This window comes from Onychostoma macrolepis, chromosome 22 (assembly GCF_012432095.1).
Source record: "Onychostoma macrolepis isolate SWU-2019 chromosome 22, ASM1243209v1, whole genome shotgun sequence".
Taxonomy (NCBI): Eukaryota; Metazoa; Chordata; class Actinopteri; order Cypriniformes; family Cyprinidae; genus Onychostoma; species Onychostoma macrolepis.
The window spans coordinates 7,838,353-7,856,043 of NC_081176.1; the positions used below are offsets into that span (position 1 = coordinate 7,838,353).

General features: G+C 31.0%; 1 protein-coding gene across 3 annotated transcripts in view; it reads left to right on the forward strand.

Annotated features, from left to right (window-relative positions):
• The window catches only part of fbn2b (fibrillin 2b), an 80,635-nt gene that overhangs the window by 55,693 nt on the left and 7,251 nt on the right, over nucleotides 1–17,691 (forward strand). For all 3 annotated transcript variants that reach the window (XM_058760000.1, XM_058760001.1, XM_058760002.1), the window contains 20 exons: nucleotides 268–339; nucleotides 425–550; nucleotides 625–750; nucleotides 2,113–2,238; nucleotides 2,317–2,433; nucleotides 4,124–4,252; nucleotides 5,869–5,988; nucleotides 6,073–6,198; nucleotides 7,602–7,754; nucleotides 10,246–10,308; nucleotides 10,392–10,517; nucleotides 10,758–10,877; nucleotides 11,798–11,920; nucleotides 12,018–12,149; nucleotides 13,605–13,730; nucleotides 14,200–14,406; nucleotides 15,581–15,706; nucleotides 15,808–15,930; nucleotides 16,053–16,169; nucleotides 16,275–16,403. In XM_058760000.1, the coding sequence (XP_058615983.1) occupies nucleotides 268–339; nucleotides 425–550; nucleotides 625–750; nucleotides 2,113–2,238; nucleotides 2,317–2,433; nucleotides 4,124–4,252; nucleotides 5,869–5,988; nucleotides 6,073–6,198; nucleotides 7,602–7,754; nucleotides 10,246–10,308; nucleotides 10,392–10,517; nucleotides 10,758–10,877; nucleotides 11,798–11,920; nucleotides 12,018–12,149; nucleotides 13,605–13,730; nucleotides 14,200–14,406; nucleotides 15,581–15,706; nucleotides 15,808–15,930; nucleotides 16,053–16,169; nucleotides 16,275–16,403 (2,487 nt within the window). The remainder of the gene's footprint in view (nucleotides 1–267; nucleotides 340–424; nucleotides 551–624; nucleotides 751–2,112; nucleotides 2,239–2,316; nucleotides 2,434–4,123; nucleotides 4,253–5,868; nucleotides 5,989–6,072; nucleotides 6,199–7,601; nucleotides 7,755–10,245; nucleotides 10,309–10,391; nucleotides 10,518–10,757; nucleotides 10,878–11,797; nucleotides 11,921–12,017; nucleotides 12,150–13,604; nucleotides 13,731–14,199; nucleotides 14,407–15,580; nucleotides 15,707–15,807; nucleotides 15,931–16,052; nucleotides 16,170–16,274; nucleotides 16,404–17,691) is intronic.

A 17,691-nucleotide genomic window follows, 5' to 3' on the forward strand; every position in this document is an offset into this window, starting at 1 on the left:
AGGTTCAGTAATTTCACTTTAATGGCAATGAATAGGTTCTTTACATTGCCATTATAGTGAAATAACTGAACATAAACGTAGGAGCCTGAGAAAAATACTCATTTTAGAAGAAAATTTCAGATGGCACTTTTGCATCTGAACTCTTCAAATATAAATAATTTAAGCAGTCATTATTTGGGTCTTGTTTTTCTGAGGCTGTGGCATTAAATTCAGTCTCCGCACTGATTATAGTCTCACTGATGTGTGTTTATTTTGTGTCTCCTGCAGCCGAGTACCAGCTGCTTTGTGGAAATCAGGCTCCCGGTTTCATCATCGACATTCTCACCGGAAAACCCATCGGTGAGTCGCCTGAAACATCTCACTTCATCAACATAAGCTCTGCGTGAGCGCTTTCATACGAACAGCCCGTTTATATTCCCCTCAGATATCGACGAGTGTCGCGAGATCTCAGGAATCTGCGCGAACGGCGTCTGCATCAACCAGATCGGCAGTTTCCGCTGCGAGTGTCCCATGGGCTTCAGCTACAACAACATCCTGCTCATCTGCGAAGGTACCGATGCGTGACTGCCTCTGTACTGAAGATCGCTGTCGTATTTCTTGACTTACGCCGTCTGTTCGCCACAGATATCGACGAGTGCAACAGCGGTGACAACCTGTGCCAACGAAACGCCAACTGCATCAACATCCCCGGCAGCTACCGCTGCGAGTGTTCGGCCGGATTCAAGCTGTCGCCCAGCGGAGCCTGCGTCGGTGAGTTCTACTCCGGGGTTTCACAGCATCCGCCACCGTTTAGCAAATATACCAAATAAACTAAAATAATAAAACAAATTCAAGCTCATCATTATATGCGTTCGTTTTTGAAGTTGTGGCATTCAAATTCAGGCTAAATAAAATAAAATAAAAATTTAAGTAGGCATTAATTGCGCACAATTTGAGAATTTTTTTTTGCACGAAACCACTTGCACAACTTTAGCAGGCACAATATGTGCTGGTTTAATGTTATTGCTATTTATGCAAATGGGGTTCATTATAAAATGCATAAAATTCACAAATATCTGTGCATCTAAAACTATTTACATACATTTATTTATTTTTTTAAATGCAGACTGAATTTGAAAGCCACATTTTAAAAGAACCAACTCAACTAATGACTCCTTAATTATTCTTATTTATCATTTTGTTTTATTTATTTAAATTTTTTATTTTGACTTTATTTTATGCAAAATTATTATTATTATTTATTTAAATTAAATACACCCTGAATTTGGACCCCATATCTTTAAAAAAAAAAAAAAACATTTAACATCTGCTTAAATTATTTAATTTTTTTTTTATTTTTATGACTGATAAATTACTTTTTATTTTTTATTATATTTTTATTTTATTTCATGCAAATAGACACTGAATTTGAATTCCACAACTGCAAAAACCAACCCATCTAATGACTGCTTAAATTATTTTTAATTTGATTTATTTTCTGTAAATTGAGTTTAAATGACACACCTTCAAAAATTAACTCACCTAATGACAGCTTATTTAATTACTTTTTTGGTAACACTTTACAAGAAGGTGCCATTTATTAACATTATTTAATGTATTAACTAACATGAACAAACAATGAACACTGCATTTATTACAATATTTATTCATCTTTGTTAATGTTAGTTAATGAAAATACAGTTGTTCATTGTTTATTCATATTAGTTCACAGTGCATTAACTAACGTTAACAAACACAACTTGTGATTTTAATAATGCATTAGTAAATGCTGAAATTAACGTTAACTAAGATTAATAAATGCTGTAGAAGTATTGTTCATTCTTAGTTCATGTTTACTAATGTTGTTAACTAATGAACCTTATTGTAAAGTGTTACCACTTTTTTCTTTGTTTTATTTAATGTCTACTTAATCATTTCTTTATTTAAATGCATTGTTTTGTTTATTAGTATTTTATTACTAATTTTTTGTTCTTTTTCATATTTATATATTTATTTTATTTCATTTTTATATGTTCATAAAGTGTCATTTCTGGCTGATTTTGTGGCTTTATAAATCCCAGTGTTTTCCAGTAAAGGGCTGGCTGTAACTGTTGTTGTGGCGTGTTTTGTCAGACCGTAACGAGTGTCAGGAGATCCCGAACGTCTGCAGCCACGGCGAGTGTATCGACACTCAGGGCAGCTTCCGCTGTCTGTGCCACAACGGCTTCAAGACCACGCCGGACCAGACCATGTGCATGGGTGAGTGTCTGCAGGGCTCTTCACGTGTCCGCTGCTCTGAATCGTGTCTGATCGGCTGAATCTCACTGTCTCTGGCAGATATCGACGAGTGTGAGCGGCAGCCATGTGGAAACGGCACCTGTAAAAACACCGTGGGCTCCTACAACTGCCTGTGCTTCCCTGGCTTCGAGCTCACGCACAACAATGACTGCATGGGTGAGAAAACATCAAAACACAGATATTACAACTGCTACAGCTTCTGGACACTTATAGAGCGACCATAATGTGACTGGAAACCTGTTAATAATATATTTCCATAAAGAATATGATTACATGTTGTTTTTATCAGTATGAAACTTTTAAGCGACTTTAACCATTTAAACTCTTGAAATACATAATTAACCATTTAATATTGCGAAGAAATGTGCATATTATCAGCATTAAAGGAAAATAAAAGTTTTAGTCTTTATTGCTGATAATATGCACATTGATATTAAATGGTTAATTATGTATTTAAATGTTTTTTTTATATATACAAACATTTTAAAATGTGAGTTTAAATGGTTAAAATCACATTAGAAAAAGTTTCATTTTTAATAAAGGAAAGGAAATAATTTTAAAATATTTCCTTTATCTTTTAAATCAAATTAAACTTTACGATTTTAAAAGTATTAAAAACTTTTGATGTGACTTTAACCATTTAAACTCTTTAAAATACCTAATTAACACTTTAATATTGTGAAGAAATTTGCATATTAGCAGGAAAGACTTAAATGTTTCCTTTAATTATAATGAAACTTTACAATTTAAGCTGAATTTTAAACTTTATATTGTGAATTTAACCATTTAAACTCTTTGAATACGTAATTAACCATTTAATATCTAAAAAAAAAAAAGTGCATATTATTAGCATTAAAGACTAAAATGTTTTATTTTGATTAAAGGAAAAGAAACATTTTAGTTTTTATTGCTGATAATATGCACACTGATATTAAATGGTTAATTATGTATTTAAATGTTTGAGTTTAAATGGTTAAAATCAAATTAGAAAAGTTTCGAAAATTGGAAAGGTTCACTTTGAATAAAGGAAATAATTTCAAAATTTAATTAAAATATTTCTTGTCATTTAGTCAAAATTAAACTTTACTATTTTAAAATGTATTTTAAACTTTTTATAATGTGACTTTAACCATTTAAACTCTTTAAATGCATAATTAACTATTTAATATTGTAAATAAATTTGCATATTAGCAGGAAAGACTTAAATGTTTCCTTCAATTAAAACGAAACTTTACAATTTTAAATGTATTTTAAACTTTACATTGTGGTTTTAACCATTTAAACTCTTTAAATACATAATTAATTTAATATTGTAAATACATTTGCATATTGTCAACAGGAAAGACTAAAATGTTTTTTAATCAAAACACAATTTCATTTTTTATCTTAATATTTTAAACTTTTTTTATATTTTGACTTCAACCATTTAAACACATATATAATTAACTATTTAATACTGTACAGAAATGTGTCTAATTTTTTTTTAACAAATTTTTTTTTTTTTTTTTTTTTTACATTTTTACAGATAATTCTAGGCAATAATTTAAGTCCAAAATGTTCAGTCTTCAAACATTTTGAAAATAAAATAAATATGAACTAAAATGTGCATGCAAAAATAATGTAATCATATTTTGGATGTTTTATGAACATTTTAGTTAAAATTGCAAAATGTCACAGAAATTCGCAATACTGATCATCATTTGTTACTGATTCTATGTGTATTAATCTATGCATACACGTATGATAATCTAATGAAAGCAGAGGTGGTTTATTATGAGGAGTGACTGTGAAGGGTTAATGGTGTGCTGACTGTGAAGGGTTAACGGTGTGCGGTGTGTGTGTTCAGATATCGACGAGTGCAGCGTTCACGCCAGTCAGGTGTGCAGGAACGGCCAGTGCATCAACAGCATGGGCTCCTTCAGGTGTCTGTGTCTGGACGGATATAACCTGACGCCGGACGGCAAGAACTGCGTCGGTGAGACTCTTACTGTACAGATCAACACTCTCCGGCTGAAACCTCTCTATCGATCCAGTAGTTCATGAAACACCTCAACATCCATACCATTGATCAGGAAACTGCAGACCTCCTGGGAAAACTTTTATTTCAGAAACGCATCTTGTGTTTGTAAAGACGTAGACCAAATAAGTGAAATAACGATGCTTTTTTAATATAAAATACAGTTTGTCAAAATAAGTGTGAGCACACTCCTTATTTTAAAATAAAAATCCCACGTTTTGTTAGCAATTTACAAATGCATTGATATTAATCACATTTTGTGTTTTATTTAATGTGTTGCAATTTATAAATAGCATATTATTAGCTGTGTAAATTTATAAATAAATTCTAGATGTTCATAAATATGCATTTGTTTAGATAAAGTAGAGTGTTTTATTAGTTTTACTTAAAATATTTATAAATAAGATGTACACATATTATAATATGTCTCATATTACTATTTTTTTTAATATATTTTATATATTACACTGTCATTAATAAATATTATTTTATCTAGATAAAGTAGGTCATTTTAGTAGTTTTACCTAGTGTAAATTTATAAATAAAATATAGAATTAATTTATTTAAATGTTGGTAATTTACAATTAAATTAAATGAAAAATGGTGATTCATTAGTTGTATTTAGCAAAATTTGTTTTACGTAAAAATATTTATAAATAAGATGTATACATTTTACACACACACACACACATATATACATGTATATGTAATATTTTATGTTTTATATACTTTTTACTTTTTAAAGTATTATTTTTAGATAATGTTTCATGTTTTATTAGTTGTACCTAGTGTACATTTATAAATAAAAATAGATATTTATAAATATTAATTTTAAAATATTTGTTTTATAAATATTACCTTTAAATATTGATATTTTGCAATTGAATTAGATAACAGGGTGACATATTTCATATCTATTATATTTATTATAGATTTTATACTAAAAGTATTTCACTTTTTTATATTTTATATAAATGTACAAATATAATCTATACATATTTTATATATATTATCGGTAACACTTTACAATAAGGTTCATTAGTTAACTACATTAGTTAACATGAACTAATAATAAACTGCACTTATACAGCGTTTATTAATCTTTGTTAATGTTAATTTCAACATTTAATAATACATTATTAAAATCTTGTTAACATTAGGTAATGCACTGTGAACTAACATGAACTAACAATGAACATCTGTATTTTTTATTAACTAACGTTAGCGAAGATTAGTAAATACAGTAACAAATGTATTGCTCATGGTTAGTTCATGTTAGTTCTAATGTTTAACTAATGAACCTTATTGTAAAGTGTTACCATATTATATTTTATTATATATTTTATTTTTCAGATACATATTTAACCACTACTTTTAGATAAATTTGTGTGCCAAACACTGCCTAGATGTTTTTTTTTTTTGTATATTTAAAAACACATCACCCTGTTATCAAAGCATTATTAGTCATTTAAAGACTTCTTCAGACTGTTATCTTTGCTGTAGTTTAGTTGCTCTGATCATCATGTCTTGTGTTGTGCAGGACTGTTATGTAATAATGTGTGTGTGTGTGTCAGATATTAACGAGTGCGTGACGCTGCCGGGCGCCTGTCAGCCAGGAACCTGTCAGAATCTGGACGGCTCGTTCCGCTGCATCTGTCCGCCTGGATACGAGGTGCAGAACGACAAGTGTGTGGGTAAGAGCTTCACTTATTTACACACACACACACACACACACACCCACCCCTGTGAGCAGCACTGACCCGTCCCGTCCCGCACAGATATCAACGAGTGCAACGTGGAGCCCAACATCTGTCAGTTTGGCACGTGTAAAAACACACCAGGCAGCTTCCAGTGCCTCTGTCAGCCCGGGTTTGTGCTGTCCGACAACGGCCGCCGCTGCTTCGGTGAGAAACACGCATTTCATCATATCAGTCTGCTTTTATAAGCATTATTTTATTTTATTTTATTATATTATGTTGCTGTTTTAACTATTATTTTTTTTTTATTATTATTATTTTAAGTGAACTACCTTATTAAATAGATCTGTGCGCAACATGGCGGATTTTTATCGTATGAATCCGTTTAATAAATTATTCTAGTGTAGTTGTGTGAATTTATAAATGAAATATAAATTATATATATAGTTATTCACTTGGTTAAATATTGATATTTTGCAATTGTGAAATTGTGTTTTAGTACTAGTGCTGTCAAACGATTAATCGCATCCAAAATAAAAGTTTTTGTTTACATAATATATGTGAGTGTACGGTGTATATTTATTTATATATGTGTATATATATATATATATATATATATATATATATATTTTATTTATTTATATATATATATATATATATATATATATATATATATATATATATATATATATATATATATATATATATATATATATATATATATATATATATAAATATATACATGCATGTATATATTTAAGAAAATGTTACGTTTATATATTAAATAAATTTATACATTATATAATTTATATGAATATAAATATATACATGTAAATATTTTCAAAATATGTGCTGTATGTGTGTCTTTATATATACACATAACGTACACGATATTATATATTTAACATTATTTTTTTATACATAAAACTTTAAAAATATTTACTTATAAAAATGTTATTTAATTAATCAATCATTTTAAATTTCATGTTTTAATTTTGATCATGGTCTCATTTAATTAATAAATCGTTCTACATTGTATAAAATTTAGTAATTTTCATAGTTCAATTTAACAAAAATTGAATTATTAAAAATAGTTTTATATAATAACTCATTCTACATTTTACAAGAAAAACTTTAGTAATTTTGATCATTTAATTTAATGAAAAAATTAATAGTGTTTTGTATAATTGAGATTTTAACATTTTATTACGTCAAACTGAAGTATAAATATGTATGAATATTTTAAACAGTTTATTTATTATAAAATACTAATACTACATGTATCTATAATGTTTTATATAATACGTTGCCATTAATAAATATTTTATTTACATAAAGTATATGTTTTGCAATTGCATTAGATAATATAGGGTGTTTTATTAGTTGTATTTAGCATAAATTTATGCGTTACGTAAAATATTTATAAAAATATATATAAAATGATTTTATTTATTTATATTATTATATTTAAATTATTTTTTATACAATATGTTATTTATAATGATTATTTTTTCATACACTTTAAAGTGAGGTATATTACTGTATTTAGCAGCTCTGTGTTGAGTATTTCCATGTATTTTCCTCACATGAATGTGTGTTTTTGTCGTCAGATACACGCGAGAGCTTCTGTTTCACACGTTTTGAAGCAGGCAAATGCTCCGTCCCCAAACCGCTCAACACCACCAAAGCCAAGTGCTGCTGCAGCCTGCTGCCGGGCGAGGGATGGGGCGACCCCTGCGAACTGTGCCCGCGCGAGACCGAGGGTACGGCACACACAAACCCCTCCTGCCTTTGATGACACACTGTGCATATATAGAGCACCACAGATGATGATTTATGTCCAATCGAAGGAAACTACACTCATTTCCTCCTTATAATATATTCACAACAAAAAAATCTATTTCTAATGAGTTAAATCAGTAAATGTTAAAGGGATAGTTCACCCAAAAATACAAATTCTGTCATTAATTACTCCCCTTATTTTTGGTGCATTCCGAGTGCTTTCTGACCCTCCATAGACAGTAATAGGGCTGTCAAAAAAAATTCGAATTTTGAATATTCGTCGAATTTAAAGTAAAAATCCACATTCGAATGCAAAAAACGTTGCAATTCGAATTTTAGGTGTCCGTCAGGCTGCCTTATCAGTGGCACACAAGACGCGATGACGATGTAACGTTAGGTGTCATTGCATTTTAATGCTTTTTTTAGCATATCCAGTTGAACCCACTGGATGCGGCGCTGCTCATTCAAAATATTGCGGAAAAAGAGAACATCAATGCGGAGAAGATGCTGTTTACCTCAAAACTGAAACCAAGCCGTTCACACAGAACGGATATTTATCACATTTTCTAGAGGGACATCTATCACTGCTGCACTCGCGTCTCGCACAAGAGAGCCACATGTTTAGAAAGCCATGGGAAATTAATGTAAGTTCAGCATTTAAAAACATGACTCGAGACTTTATGGCGGTTTTTCTGCATCCCACTGGTTTTCGGTCCTTAGTATTAAACTATACATACATACATGATGCTTTTTGTTTCTAATTGTTTAAACTACATAATTAAGTATATATGGTTTATAAACATCATTTTAAACATTATGCACTTTTTCAAAGATAGTCGTGTAATTTTTATTGGAGTAACGTGCATTAGTACGATTTTGCTCTATGCGCCCTCCACGTCACCCTATAGCGCCATTTTTGAGAGTATCACATACATAAACAACGCATGTACGTGGATACGTTGTTTACACTTTGATCTGAATGTAAACAACGTATCCGCGTACATACGTTACGCAAAATGGCGCTATAGGGTCCCCTTTATAGGGAGGAGACAAAGTCGTTATTTTTGTTTTCTTTGCGCATAAAAAGTATTCTCGTAGCTTCGTAAAATTCCGGTTGAACCACTGATTTCACATGGATTATTTTAACGATGTTCTTGCTACGTTTCTGAGCCTTGATCGTGTCAGGATCCTTGCTGTCTATGGGAGGGTCAGAGAGCTCTCCTAATGCATCAAAAATATCTTAATGTGTGTTCCGAAGATAAATGAAGGTCTTACGGCTTTGGAACGACATGAGGCTGAGTAATTAATGACAGAATTTTCATTTTTGGGTGAACTATCCCTTTAAATTTGTAAATTAGTAATGTATAAGTAAACATTACCTATATTAGCAAAAACAGTATAATCTTTAGTTAATTATTTCATGTTTTTTAGTGATCTGAATTTTTTCGCATTTATAAGATAATGTATACTTTCAGTTGTTTTTTTTTTGGTAACATTTTTAAAAGATATTCTTGGTCAGTTTGACATATTTGACATGTATATAAAGAATAAAACATTCTACATTTTTTTATTTTTTAAAAGTAGCTTTAAGTTTTAGTGAAATTTAATTTAAAAATATTTACAAACTATCCGTTTCATATAAATGTCTGTTTGTCATTCTAAATTTAATAAGAAACTTTTGTCATTTTATTAATAAAAATGATTTATTAAGTTTGAAATGTTATATAAAATTGTTGTTTTAATTTAATTTAACAATTTAATGTTTTGTATAATTAATAAATCATTCCCAATTTTATTTAAAAAATTATATTAATTGATCACTTACCAAAAATGAATAATTTAATACAATTCTAAATTTTATATACATTTTAATAGTTTGATTTTGATAATTTAATAAAAAATTGAATAATGTAATAAAAACAGTTTTATATAATTAATACATCATTCTAGATTTTAGATACAGTTTAGCCATTTTAATTTTGATCATTTCATTAAACAAAAAAGTTAATAATTTAATAAAAAATTGTTTCATATAATTAATAAATCATTTTATGTTATGTGTAGTAATATTAATTTTGACAATTTAACCAAAAATGTAATAATTTAATAAAAAGGGTTTATATAATCAATAAATAATTTAAATTATATATATATATATATTTTATGTCATTTAAATTTTGATCACTTAATTTAACAAAAATTGAATCGTAATAAAAATCAGTTTATAAAATTAAAAAATCATTCTAAAGTTTATTTTAAAAAAGTCATTTTAATTATAATAGTTTAATTAAAAATTGAATAATTGAATACAAAATATATTTGTATATTTTATATAGTAAAATTTTAGTATGTCAAACTTTAATAATTGCACTTAACAATTACTTTAATAACTGCACTTAGAGAAATCAGACCCTTCACGTGTCTGTATGTTTTATAATATCAGAGTAATTTTGTGGTGTTTTTCTCCCGCAGCTGCGTTCCACACGTTGTGTCCGTATGGTCACGAGGCTGTCCCGCGACCCGAGGGACGCGAGGGTAAGAAAACCGGTTAAACTTTGTCAACTAAAGCACGTTTCCTTCCCACAATCCCCGTCCTAACGTCCCGTGTGCCTCCGCAGACATGAACGAGTGCGTGGAGAACCCAGGCATCTGCGGGAATGGCTTGTGCATCAACACTGACGGCTCGTTCCGCTGCGAGTGTCCCTTCGGATACAACCTCGACTACACCGGCGTCAACTGCGTGGGTGAGTTCACCAGAAACTCACGTTCATTGAGACCAGTTCTGCTTCGGACTGGCTAAAAGTGTCCCAGTTAACCTGAATTCACTCTGTTCTCCCTCTTCTCGATCACTGCGGGAAGGTTGTGGGTTCAAATCCCTTAGGTTTACGACATAATAAAAGCAAAGTATCAAGCAAATGATGAACTTGTTAGTTATGTGGGTTATTTACGGCACATTTCTGATGGTCTGATGGTTGATTGGACAGATACGGACGAGTGCTCGATCGGAAACCCCTGTGGAAACGGCACATGCTCAAACGTTCCTGGTGGCTTTGAGTGTACTTGTCAAGAGGGATTCGAACCCGGACCCATGATGACCTGTGAAGGTATGGGCAGGAGATAAGCTACACTGTATTCCACAATATATGTGAATAATAAACACATGACAACATTTTTATATTCTGATGTTAAAAATACTTATATATATATATATATATATTTTTTTTTTTTTTAACAATAGAAACATATTTAGAAAAATAATAAGAAATATCTAAGAATTTTATCATATTTAATTTTGATCATTGAAAATGTTTCATAATTAAATGTTCTAAATTTGATAAATGTTAGTCATTTTAATTTTGATTTTTGAATTTAAAAAATGTATAATTTAATAAAGTGTTTATAGAATTAATAAATTGTTAATTTTTATAATAACTTTAGTTATTTTAATGACTGTTTAATTCAAATAGATTAATTTTATTTTAAAAAAAATCATATAATTTAAATTTTAATATTTTTTATTTTAATATATTTTATATGTATGTGTGTGTACTTTTTTTTTTTTTTTTTTTTTACTTTATTCCTATAAAATACCAGATTTATTTACCCAAGAAGCTTCATTTTAAAGATACACAATTTATAGTAGGGGTCAACCGATTATCGGCCTGGCCGATTATCAGCGGCAATATTAAGTGTTTTTATGGTTACCGGTATCGGTCATTTGCCTATAAAATTATTCAAAAGCATTTAACAAAAAGTTTTATCAGAGCCCATGTTATTTTTATTTTTACGCCAGACATATATATCGGTTATCAGTCTACTTGATCTGTAATAATCGGTATCAGCCCTGAAAACACATATCGGTCAACCCCTAATTTATAGGGGTTTTGCATTTTTGCATAAATTATGTTTTTTTTAAAAAGTTGATTAGATGTTGCTACTGGAAAATAAATTAAATAGTTTTTTGCATTCATAAAGAGGTTGTTTTCTCTTACGATCTGTGTGTTCGTCTTTATTCTGTGTTCAGACATTAACGAGTGTGCGGTGAACCCGCTGCTCTGCGCTTTCCGCTGTGTCAACACCTTCGGCTCGTATGAGTGCATGTGTCCGACGGGATACGTGCTGCGCGACGACAACCGGATGTGCCGAGGTCTGTATGACATCATTATACCATTATACACACACACACACACACACACACACGAGTGCAGGTGATAATCGTTACTCCTCTCTCTCTCTCTCTGCAGACCAGGACGAGTGCGCGGAGGGGCTGGACGACTGCGCCTCCAGAGGAATGGCCTGCAAAAACCAGATCGGCACCTTCATGTGCATCTGTCCGCCTGGCATGACGCGTCGGCCCGACGGAGAGGGATGCATGGGTGAGAAACCAGCGCGAGTGTGTGTGTGAGAGAGAGAGAGAGAGAGAGAGAGACACTCGCTCAAGCTCTAAAGAGAGAACGACGCCTGTGTGTCGTCATCAGAAAAATATACAGTAATTCAAGAGAACAGACTCATGATTTTCAACTGGTGGACGAGAAAACTGGTGAAAAAGACCAGAATATTACAGAAACTAATAGTGACTAATAAGTTTGTTTTTATTGGCATAACTAAATGTAGTAAATATTGTAAATATTGTATTTCATCAAAATATATTTCAATGTTTTGCATATGCATTTTTTAAAATATTTATTTATTTATTTATTCATTCATTTAATAATAATGCTTTATTTTATTTTATTATTATAAAACAAATACATAATATCATATTTGTTTAGTAATAATAATAATAATAATAATAACTTAATATTTTATGTAATATTAATTTATTTTACTAGGCTATTTTTAACATGCATTTTCAATAAAATATTAAATTATTATTATACATATGTTATTAAAAACATGTAAAACATTTACCCTAGTAAAAGTTTGACAAAATACAATAGTTAATTACTACAGTCTTGTTACTCCAATTTATAATAATGCAGGAAATATGAATTTATTATTATTATTATTATTATTATTATTATATAAATATGCTAAATTAATTTTTAAAATTATATATATAATATTGTATTTTTCTGTATAGTAATAATACTAATTCAGTATTTTATGCAATATTAATATAAATTGGAGTGACTGAAGTAACTATTGTATTTTGTCAAATTATTTACTAGGCTAAATGCAAGTAATGCAAGTAAGTAAGTAATGTAAGTTTACTAGGCTAAATGTAAGTAAATGTAAGTAAGTAATGTTTATATAATAATAATAATAATTTAATGTTACATTATATTAATGTAAATTGGAGTATTGAGAATGTAGTGATATAATTTTGAACAATTATATTGTCTAGGATAAATTAACATTCATTTAAATAATAATAATAATAATAATAAACAACAACAACATTTAAAATTGTATGCAAAATCAGCATAAAACAAATACATACAATTTATATTTTATGTATTATTATTATTATTATTAATAATAATAATAATAATAATAGTAATAAATAATCTTGTATTTTATGCAATATTAATATAAAAGCAAGTAAAATAAATAAGAAATATAATAAAAGAAGAATAATTATTTATATTTTATAGAATTATATAATAGGCAAAATTTGTCCAATATTATGCAATTAAAATCTGTAACATTTTTATTTGATGTTACCCAAACCATTTTCTGTATTATACTGGATATAATTTAAATCATACTGGATATAATTTAAATTTACACAAGTAATTTAGTCACATTTATATAGCATGTGCTCATGGTGCTGTTGCCGTCTGTCTTGTTGCATAAGTCATCTCAGATCATCTCTCTCTCTCTGGCAGATCTGAACGAGTGCCGCAGCAAGCCGGGGATCTGCAAGAACGGCCGCTGTGTCAACACCGTGGGCAGCTACCGCTGCGAATGTAACGAGGGCTTCGAGTCGAGCTCCACGGGCACCGAGTGCATCGGTAAGAGCCAGCAGCCAATCAGAACACCACTGAAAGAGCCAGCGGCCAATTAGAACGCGGCTGAAAGAGTCAGCTGCCAATCAGAACACAGCTGAAAGAGCCAGCGTCCAATCAGAGCACGGCTGACAACAGGCCTTAACATATAATTTTTATTCACTTATTATTATTTTGTATAATCTATTGTTTAATTGTATTTTAGAGAGTTGTATTTTGTTGTTTTTCTATTTCTCTTATATTTCCCATCTAGCAAAGGGACTACCAATGAAAACTAGCCTTCGGGCTAATTCATGAATATTGATTAATGTACACTGTCCCTTTTTGTGAAATTAATAAATGGGGATACGTGTGCACAAATCGCATGAAACCAAATGCTAAAACTGAATCAAATCCCCAGTTTTCAATCATTTAATACACAATTTTGGTTTTAAATTAGAATAATTGTGTCTAACTGGCCTGTTGCGATTGTCAGATAACAGGAAGGGCTTCTGCTTCACGGAGGTCCTGCAGACGATGTGCCAGCAGTCGTCCACCAACAGAAACACGGTCACGAAGTCGGAGTGCTGCTGTAACGGCGGCCGCGGCTGGGGCTCGCTCTGTGAACTCTGTCCTCTGCCCGGCACCATCCAGTACAAGAAGATGTGTCCGCTCGGACCCGGATACACCACTGACGGCAGAGGTCAGGCATCTCAGATCTTCTGAATGATTGTGAAGAGATTTCATTGAGCGACAGCTGAGAAAATGACAACAGCTGATCAATCTTTATAATAATAAATAAAGATTAGTAGCTTCTTTTAGACCAATGCAATGATGCGCAAGCTCAACAGATATTTTATGAACAATTAAATGTGTAAAATTATTTTGAATGATATATTTTTATTTTTTAATACATTTATAAATGTATTTATTAAATATCAATTTAGAAAATGTGTTACTTTTCATATTTGTTTATAATTATGAATATTTACATTAATTAATATTTTAAATTGGTATAATTTATTGTAATAAATTGTTATTATAATACCTTTTGGACAAACGATCAAATATGTATATTTTTTAATAATTTATTTGTGATATATGATAAAGTGCTTGGGACATTTCAATATATTTGAAATATTTGTATATGTATATTCATGTTTTATTAATATTTCAAATACATTTTTTAAAATACATTTAATTATTTATATCAAATGTAAATAGTGTGAATCTTTAAAAACTAATTCAGAAAAGATTTATTTTTATATCTATAATTATGAAAGTTTACATTAATGTGTTTATCATTTTATTTTAGTGAATTATTTATTACAATAATAATTTGACAAATATATTGGATGTGAATATTTACCAGTAATGTACATGGGAAATATTTTTAATATATTCATGTTTCTATTAATATGTCAGATAAGTTTATGGATATTTGAAAAAATTATTTATGACATGCCAATATTTTAATGTATTTAATAAATATATACATTTAGAAAATATTTATTTATTTTTAGATTTATAATTATGAATGTTTACATTAATAAAAATTTTTAATCATATTTTAGTGAATTATTTGTCACTATAATAACGTACAAATTATACAAAAAGCACAACCATTGCTTGGTTTGGATGTGGAGATAGATATATATATATATATATATATATATATATACACACACACACATACATACATACATACATACAATTTAATTTATTATCATTGTTATAATATTAATATTAGTACTGTTTTTAAATAAAAAGTGCTATAGATGTTTAGTTAGAAGTACTTAATTGAAATTCAGGCATTTCTTTTAGATGTAGAAATACATATTTGGATTTTTTTTACCATATCCACTGTGTTTTTGCAGACATCAATGAGTGTGAGGTGATGCCTAACCTGTGTAAGAACGGCCAGTGCATCAACAGTGTCGGCTCTTTCCGCTGCCATTGCAACGTGGGTTACACCAATGACTTCACTGGCACTTCCTGTATCGGTACGTTCTCCTCGCTCACCGTAACCCTTATTTAAGACAATAAAGTGTGATACGGTTCTAAAAGCCTGTTTTTGATGCAATACTTGATGCTTTTCAATTAGATATGGATGAGTGCTCTCAGTCGCCCAAACCGTGTAACTTCCTGTGCAAAAACACCGAAGGCAGTTACCTGTGCTCGTGTCCCAGAGGATACATCCTACAGCCTGATGGGAAGACCTGCAAAGGTTAGCTCATAATTAATGCGTAGATTTTTCCTTGCTGCGATAAAAATCTGGTCATAGCAATAATCCGTCCCAGTGATCAAACCAATGTGTGCTAATATGAAAAACTGCTTATTTCATCCCAGATTTGGACGAGTGCTCAACCAAGCAACACAACTGTCAGTTCCTGTGCGTCAACACGATCGGTGGCTTCACCTGTAAATGCCCCTCAGGCTTCACGCAGCACCAGACGGCATGCATAGGTGAGTGATATGAACTCAAACCGCCCACTAACATGCCTAGCCCAGAGACTAAATAATTGAGCGGGTCATTTGGAGCTAAAATTGCCTCCATGCTTCATCTCCTAGACAACAACGAATGCAGCAATCAGCCAAATGTATGCGGTTCCCGCGCCTCCTGCCTCAACACCCCTGGCAGCTTCAACTGCGAGTGTCAGAAGGGCTTCTCTCTGGACACCACCGGACTCAACTGTGACGGTAGGTTTCCCATTTTGAGCCCATTTGAAATGTATTTGCACTAAGCGCCAGTGCAGATATTGCTTGTTAGCTAATCGCTGGTATATGCTTTTCTTGAAGCATATCACAATTTTATAATCATGTTTAACAGTGGAATTTGTCTTAAAACTACATTACCCATGATGCTTTATGGAAAATACCACCGTTGTGGTGATCAAATCGCGCCTACAGAGGACTTTAGCCCCGCCCACTGCCACAAAGCACTGTGAATTACGTAATCGATCCGCTCTCAAATTAGAGCTGTCAAAATTAGCTCGTTAACGCAGACAATTAATTTTTTCCATTTAAAAATATTTAACGCGATTAATGCCAGTGCAGAGCTAGGGTTGGCCACCCTACTCACAACTGCTGCTTCTGTCTCTTTTTTTCTTGACAACAATTGCGTTTATTTAGACGCAGAACGTGCACATCAAAGGTGCAAATTAAACGAGTGCGGAAACGGTACAGGTGACGAGGAGCTTCAATAGAACAACAGTGAACTGCAGTCAGATGAGATGCTGTCTGGCCATAATTCAGTAAAAACGAATTTTCCTGTCCTGTCAGACGTTATACTGTGCTCGTAGCATGTGCTCTTCAATTGCACGCACAAATACGGCGGTGCACACTGTAGCCTGTATCATTTCATATTAATGCACGAATGAAATTACGAGCATGCTTGTCAGATTCGCATCATGTTTAGCAGCGGCAGCTCTTAAAGTAATAGCAGCCAAATAACCTAACAACCCAGCTGCTGTGATGTCTATTAATCAAAGAAAAAAAAAAAAAAAAAAAAAAAAAAAGAGGAAATCGATAATTTTTGTAGCTTTAAGGATTCAGCTACATTTAATTTAGAAGTTAGTGTTTGATAACTTTAATTTCTATGCATTTCCTATCTGCTGAAGGGCACAGGTAAAAATGACAGTCATTATAATGGGTTTATGTGAAGTTATTTTTTTAAGTCTAATAAAATGTTAAAATTGATAGCTCTCAATTATACTGTAAATGTTAAATGACAATAGTCAATGGTTAAATATTAAGGGGAGACACTGCAGGCAAAAACACTTTTTTTCATGCACCGGTCAAGTTTGAGATTTTGGGCTTTTTGGTTTTTCATAAAGTGTTTTTTCAGACTAGTGGAAAGAAAACATCCAAAAGACACTGTTAAGCATTTCTTTTATAGCACTTTATCTATGTGTGTCAATAGATTTCAATTACAATACATATTTAAAAAAAATGTCTCCTACACTGAGCCATAAATCTCCACTTCAGT